Raw genomic sequence first — 7,274 nt, forward strand, 5'->3', positions numbered from 1 at the left:
GCGTCAGGCGCGCGCAGCGATGACCACGGCCGGTGGCCCGGGAGCCCTGCCCGCGGGGTGAGTGGCCAAGGCAGCCTCGGGGCGCGGGCCGTGCGGGGTGGATGCCGCGGGACCTCCCAGGAATAGCCCCAGGACCGCACTGCGGCTCCAGCCGCTGGGCAGCCCGCGCCCCGCTGCCTCCCGGGGACCCTGGCTCAGTCAACTGTCCCTCTGGGTCCCAACTTTCTCTCCCTCCTTATGGAGTGTGCACCCGTGGGGTGGGCCTTGTTACGATCAACCCTCCTTACAGATGAGGAAACTGAGGCATAGTTCTTAAGTGACTTGCCCTCCATTATCCAAGAGGTAAGAGTGGGGAGTGAAATTTGAACACTGCATCCCCTTTAGGGTTGTTTAAGGTGTTTGAAGGGCTCTAAGCGGCGTGTTCCGGCCCGGGATATTGGGTGTAGCAGGAACCTTGGCTGTCAAGGTGGGTATTGTCACTATCAACATGGCTATCTTGGTCGGCCCCACCCCCACCCCGCAGAAGTCACGGTCAGACCCCCAACATTGTCCCCAGGCACCGCCAGCTGCTGTCTGGAGACAATCAGCAGCTCTGCTGTTCCTGGGTCTCAGTGCTTGAGGCGAGTTGCTGGTCTCCCTGGCTGTGGGAGGTTGCTGGGCAGATCCTGCTCAGGTGAGCTGAGAGGGGTGCCCGCCCTACTTGGAGATCAGAACAGGGACAATATTTGCCAAGGGCCTGAGGCCTGACAGGTTAGCAAGGAGGAAAGGAGCCTGGTGCCACAGGACAGCTGGAAGCCCCCCCAGGGCCCGCTATGGTAGTACGGGTCTGAGTGCTTGGAAGTTTGGTGCCGGGAATATGGTGGCCTGGAGGAAGGCTAAGTTTTCCCTTCCTCATTTTTGTTGTATAACTTTGGTCAAGGCCTTCACCTCCCTGACTCCTGGCCCCTCCTTTGGAAAACACGAAGAGGCTGGGCTAGCTGTGCCCTCCCTGCTGAGGACTGAAGGCCTCACATCTGGAGCTTGGCAGGGTACTTTTCTGCACAACCCCATTTTTCAGAAGGTAGACACAGAGCAAGGCTTCCATCCACGAATCTAAGACTTCCCGGCTGGAAGCCACCCTGATCCCTCTGGCTCACACACCCACGTCTATGCTTGAGTCCCTGGAATGACCCTGGGCTTCTCCAGCCCTGCTCTAAGCTTCCAGTCAGCACAAATCTCTAGCACAAACAGAACAACCGTCTTCTTGTATGCCTGAGGGCCTACTCTTTGATGCCAAACAGGTTCATCTGTCCATTCACCTGTCCCAGTCAGTGTTATCCTTGCGGGGTTTGAGCAGAAGAGGGCCAAAGCAGAAGCATCTCCGTCTCCACCACAGATATTTACCTACTTAGTCACTCAGCAAACAGACCTCGTCTAGGTCTAACTCTGGGAAAGAATGGTCAAGTCTCAGATTTCCACCATATAACAATAATTTCTTGGTAGTGGCAATGGGGTGGGTTGAGACAGTCTCATGTAGTCCAGGCTACCCTTGCGTTCTCTATGTAGCTGGGGATGACCCTGAACTCCTGATGTCCCCATCTCTACCTCCCACCCAGGTAGGACTACAGGCCTATGCTACCATGCCCAGCTAAAAAGTTGTGAAATGTTTTAAGGCTTCAGAGGATATGATAAATAATTTTTAAGGATAGTTTGTTTTTTAATTATATATATACACACACCCACGTGTGTATATGTATAAAGAGAAAGTCCAGAAGAGGGCATCAGAGCCCCTGTGCCTGTAGTTACAGGCAGTTATGAGCCACCTATATGGGTCCTGGAACCAAACTCTGGTCCTCTGTGAGGATGGCACACATTCATAACCACTAAGCCATCTCCCCAGTCCCTATGGTAAATAATAAAATGGAAGCCAGGTGGTGGTGGCACACACCTTTATTCCCAGCACTTGGGAAATAGCGGCAGGTGGATCTCTGTGAGTTTGAGGCCAGCCTAGTCTGTAGAGCGAGTTCCAGGATAGCCAGGGCTGTTACACAGAGAAACCCTGTCTCGAAAATAAACAACAATAATAATCATAAAGCTAACCCCATGTTCTTTTTTTTTTTCTTGGATTTTTCTAGACAGGGTTTCTCTGTAGCTTTTGGTTCCTGTCCTGGAATGACCCCATGTTCTTGTCACGCTGTGTTGCCAGACATTAACCCTGTGCCCACACACTTTATTCTGTATTTAAGAGAGAAGTCTTGTTAGCGTCACAAAGCCCTCGTGGAGCCTCCTGCCTTCCCTCTCCAGAGATAACTGCCAGCCGGAATCGTGGGTTTATCATTTCCCATTTTTATCCTCCTGCTGAGTATAGGAAAATCAAAAAACATCCAGTTTGGGGATGGAGAGTATTTTTTGTTTGTTTGTTTGTTTGTTTTCCTGAGACAGGGTTTCTCTGTGTATCTTTGGCCGTCCTGGCCGCTCTGTAGACCAGGCTGGTCTTGAACCCAAAGAGATTCACCTGCCTCTGCCTCTCAAGTGCTGGGATTAAAGGCGTGCGCTTTTTGTTTGTTTACTTATTTAAAGTTTGGGTTTGTGAGGTTTTGCCTTCTTGGTCCCACAAGCTGGTCCCTGTCACCCTGATACCTGCTTCATCACCCTGTGTAAAGACTCCACGTGTTTACTCCCCTTGTTAGATATTGGGGTGGTTCCCTGTGTCCTGCTATTCAAACACAGAATATTCCTGTATGGCTGTCTTTTGCCTCTGTGGTGGCCCTCAAGGGTTACTGGTGCACACTCTAGCACCGCCTCCCTCATCCCCTTCTTCCTCTTCCCCCGCCTCTCTTTATTTCCTTCTGATAGGATCTCAATGTGTGGTCCTTGTCTGGCCTCAGACTCCAGATCCTTCTGCCTCAGCGTTCCTGAGTGCCGGGACCGTAGGAGCACTCCTACGCCACCACACCTGGCTTGTTCCTTTACAAATCAGTGCTTGGGAGAGAATTGACAGCAATGGAAAAGAATAACCATACAGGGTGGCAATGGCGCACCCATTTAGGCAGGTGGATCTCTGTCAGTTCGAGGCCAGCCTGGTCTACAAAGTGAGTACCTGGACAGCCAGAGCTGTTACACAAAGAAACCCTGTCTTGAAAAACAAAAACAAACAAAAAAAGAATAACCAGTAATAGTTCGTGAGTACTTCCCACCTCTGTCCTTCCTCACAACCCTGGGGCCCATTGTATTGACAAGGAAATAAAGGCTTGTAAGGCTGAAGAACTTTCTGCTGGCTGGGGTGAGCCTCAGTTGTGTGGTACGTGTCTAGCATGTACAGAGCCCTGGGTTTGATCCCCTAGCACAGAATAAAGCTGGGCATGACGGAACATGCCTGCAATCCTAGCACATGGGAGGCGGAGGCAAGAGGATCAAGCTCATTCTTGGCTACATAGTGAGTTCCAGGCTGGCCTTCGATATAAGAGACCCAGTCCAGTCTCAAAAGACTGAAAACACAAAGCCTTTACGGGGTGATCAAGAGACTGCAGAGCTACATTGGCCAGACCAAGGCTGTCTGCTTTCAAAGCTCTAAGAGACCTTGGCGTGTTAAGTCATGCCTTGGAGTACAGGCTGTGTGTAGCTAAGGGCCGCAGGAGTGTGGGGCTTTGAATGAAACCTCTTGACCATACTGGAAGCTTAGAAAGGTCAATTCAGAGCCACTACCCCCCGTGGATACTCACTTCTAGAGTCCTGCACCACAAAAGGGCAGAACAGAGATTAAAATCCAGGCCTGGCTCTAGTCTGCTCCCTGAGTGACTGTCCTGGCTGAGGTTAGGGTCGGTCTCCCAGGACTTTGTCGCCAGCCCAAGCCCATGACACAGGAAGATGGGAAGGGAAGAGGAGTAGAGTGGCCCCAGCTGCCTGGCTCTCTCCTACCCCCCACCCCCACCCTGCAGCTTGCTTCTCACTGTGGCCTTCTGTGTGTGCATGTATGTGGGGGGAGGGGGTTGGGGGAGGGGGTGAGCGCATATGTATCTGAATGGGACATCCTTGTGCCTAACACCCCATGGAGCTCTCCAACTCAGTGCCCGTGTATCCCCATCCTTTACCCATGCCTGAATGTCCTTAAGGCACAGCAGAGAGGCCACCATCACCACAAGGATGTAAGTTGGCAGAACAAGGTATCCTGGAACAGAAAGGCCAGGATGGACTTGGGGCCTCCTTCCTAGCCAGGGCAGGGGAAGCCTGGGGAAAGCCCTGTGCTTTGCCCCTGCAGAAGCCCTGGGAGGAGTTGCCCAGGCTGCTGTGTCTTCATGCTTATCTGTCAAAGGCAGATAAGAGCTCAGCTGGGAGGAGGATTGAGCGAAATCATCCTGCAGCTAACTTAGATAAAGCTTGAGTGATCTCTTGGTGGATGGAGTGGCTGTTCGTGCCATTAATCCCATAGGAGTCTTCCTGGGCTCCCCGGCCAGGCCCTGCCTCATCTCTCCACCCAGTAGGCTTTCTGGACTGTCTTCAGCCTGTCGAGCCTGCCTGGCCTCGGAACCACCTTGTGGCACTGCCACCTTTACCCGCTCCATTCCCTTCATGGATTTCTTTCTGTGCCCTGGGTTCAGTGCGGTGCCATCTGGCTGAGATACCTTCTTGTGCCCAAGCTGAGTTAGGGCCTCTTCAGTCCCAATGCTTTCTACAGCCACAGCCCTGTTAACTGTGGCTGTCACTGCTCTGGTAGCTCAGGACCTTTCAGAAGACTGAGCTCCTCAAGGGCAAGGTTCCAGTCTGGGGCCACTCTGTTCCCAGAGCCCAGACTGAGCAGCAACCAAGAGAGAGAGCTCAGTCAGTGTGGTGGGAGGGAAGACAGGAAAAATGAGTTCAAGGTTATCTCTAGGGGCGGGGGAGGGCGGGGGGGGGTTTCACTGTAGACCTTCCACACTTCAGTTAGGACAAAGAGGTGCTGTGTGTCTTTCCCACTTCTCCTTGGGATGTGGTGAGGGGTAGGATGTTGGCAAAAATGAGAGGGAGGCTTTTGCCTCTGCACTTGGTGGATGTGAGCCTCTTGATCCATGAGGCTCAGCCGATGGATACTGACATAGGCAGAAACTGAGAGCCCAACCCTTGACTCTGTGGTCTCGGCCAAGTCAACTTGGCCTCTGTGGCTCTGTTTTCTCATCTGCAATGTGCATAGCCCTATGTCACAAAGCACTTCGAGGGTACAAATGAAGAATGCCATTGAGCACTCGTAGCACGATGCTTGCAGCTTCTTAGTTAATTCACACAGCAGAGATGAATGGGTTGGACACTGGTTGCTAGGCTGGGCCCTGAACACAAAGGAAGACAGGCCTACCAGGCTCCACGAGAGGAAGGCCAGCCTGCTTTGGGTGGGGCCTTTTATGACCGTGGAAAGGGAGTGAGTGTTCTTCAGAGACATGAGGAGCCATGATGGATTTGAATTAACATGATCAGATCCGTGGCTGTTAAGACAGGGCTGGGTTAGAAGGGTGAGTGTTTCCTAAATTCTGCCTTCGGAACGATTTCCTGGGGGCTGGGTGGGTTACACTAGGCACCCTCTAAGATGCCCTCCTGAACCCCTTGACAGCCACAGGTCCTCCCTAGCTGTGGGAGCTGAAGGGTGACTGGAAACAAGCTGTGGTCACTGCACCTTTGAGACTCAGGAACCTCTGGTGGTCACTCAAGGCAGGGGAGGGGAGGTTTGGGGCTTGCACTGCATGAAGACTCAAAACCCAACCTCCTTTCTCTGCACTGAAATAGGGGCCCCTGGAGTTCCAGCCTCAGTGAACAGGAGGGGCGTGGCTGGGAAGAATCTGCCAGTGGAGAAAGTATTTCCCTAAAAATGACAAACATTGGTTGATTTTCCTACAAGAGCTGGAAATCCACGTTACCTTTGAGGACCTAGAATCCTAAAGTAAAATAGTGATTTTTATTTTTACAGTCTCAGGGTGGCAGCACCCAGGGAACCTGGCCAAAGTCAACAGAGCCTTTTCTGAAGGGTTGGGTCCTCATCCCAAGGTCCCTTTTGGAATTACTCAAATGTGAGTTACCAATAAAAGTCCAAAACACACAAGGAAATAAGCCACTGTGCGTGACAGGCGCCAGAAACAATAATTAGCAACATTATTTTCTCTGAGGATCTAAAATGCCAAATTAATATATAATTAGTTGGGTTTATGATATGTGAAGTTGAAGCTGAATCGGAAACAATACGCTGGGAACCAGTCAGTGGCTGTCTAAAATAACCTACCAGATTTGAAATAAGGGTCTAGTGGAATCCCTGGAAATGAAGACCACAATCAACATGAAGAACCCAGCAAGCAACTCGCAAGTTCCACACCCAAAGAGGAACTAGCACAAGAATGCCCTGCAAAGGGAGTGGGGAGCTGTGTGTTAAGGGGATCCCTAAAGGAAGTGCTCAGCCTGTAACCCCAGTTCTTGGGAGACTGGGGCAGGAGGGCTGAGCTGAGTGTTTGAGGCCAGTTTGGATCGCTGTCTTGGTCTCTTTCTTCTTTTAGGTTTACTTATTTTATCTAAATGAAGTCTTGCTGACATGTATCTGTGTGTGTCACATGTGTGCCTAGAGCCTGCAGAAGTCAGAGGGGGGCCTCTTCCCCCTGGAAGTGAAGTTATGGATGGTCATGAGCCATCATGCGGGTGCTGGGAATTGAACCATGGTCCTCCCCTAGAGCAGCAAGTGCTATAAACTGCTGAGCCACCTCTCCCGGCCCTATCTTTTCTTTTCCTGTTTCTTTTCCTGTTGTTGCGATAAAATAACTCTGATAAGAGCAGTTTAAGAAAGAAAGGGATTATTCTGGGTTTGCAGTTCCTGGGGTATGCTGCTGGTCATGCTGGGGAAAGTGTGGTAGTAGGAAGCTGGCTGCCCACATCTTATCCACACTTAGGAAGCAAAAGAATGGACAGGAAGCAGAGCTGGACTATAGAGCCAGAAGGCCATCCCTAGAGCTGGACTATAGAGCCTGAAGGCCACCCCTAGAGCTAGACCATAGAGCCTGAAGGTCACCCCTAGAGCTGGACTATAGGACCTGAAGGTCACTCCTAGAGCTAGACTGTAGAGCCTGAAGGTCACCCCTAGAGCTAGACCATAGAGCCTGAAGGTCACCCCTAGAGTTGGACTATAGAGTCTGAAGGCCACCCCTAGAGCTGGACTATAGAGTCTGAAGGCCACCCCTAGAGCTGGGCTGTAGTGCTTGAAGGTCACCCCTAGAGCTGGACTGTAGAGCCTGAAGGCCACCCCTAGAGCTGGGCTGTAGAGCTTGAAGGTCACCCCTAGAGCTGGACTG

The 7,274-nt window shown here is 51.7% G+C and overlaps 1 protein-coding gene across 2 annotated transcripts in view; it reads left to right on the top strand.

The window, feature by feature from the left end:
* Nucleotides 1–7,274, top strand: part of Ttc39a (tetratricopeptide repeat domain 39A) — a 43,459-nt gene that overhangs the window by 633 nt on the left and 35,552 nt on the right. Inside the window, exon 1 of one of the 2 annotated variants that reach the window (XM_026782080.1) lies at nt 7–57. The exons of the other annotated variant lie outside the window; for it this stretch is intronic. Within the exon in view, the coding sequence (XP_026637881.1) occupies nt 20–57 (38 nt within the window). The 5' untranslated portion in view covers nt 7–19. Of the gene's footprint in view, nt 1–6; nt 58–7,274 lie in introns of those variants that run through there. 2 annotated transcript variants of the gene reach the window in all.

The sequence above is a fragment of the Microtus ochrogaster genome, chromosome 10, assembly GCF_000317375.1.
Source record: "Microtus ochrogaster isolate Prairie Vole_2 chromosome 10, MicOch1.0, whole genome shotgun sequence".
NCBI lineage: Eukaryota > Metazoa > Chordata > Mammalia > Rodentia > Cricetidae > Microtus > Microtus ochrogaster.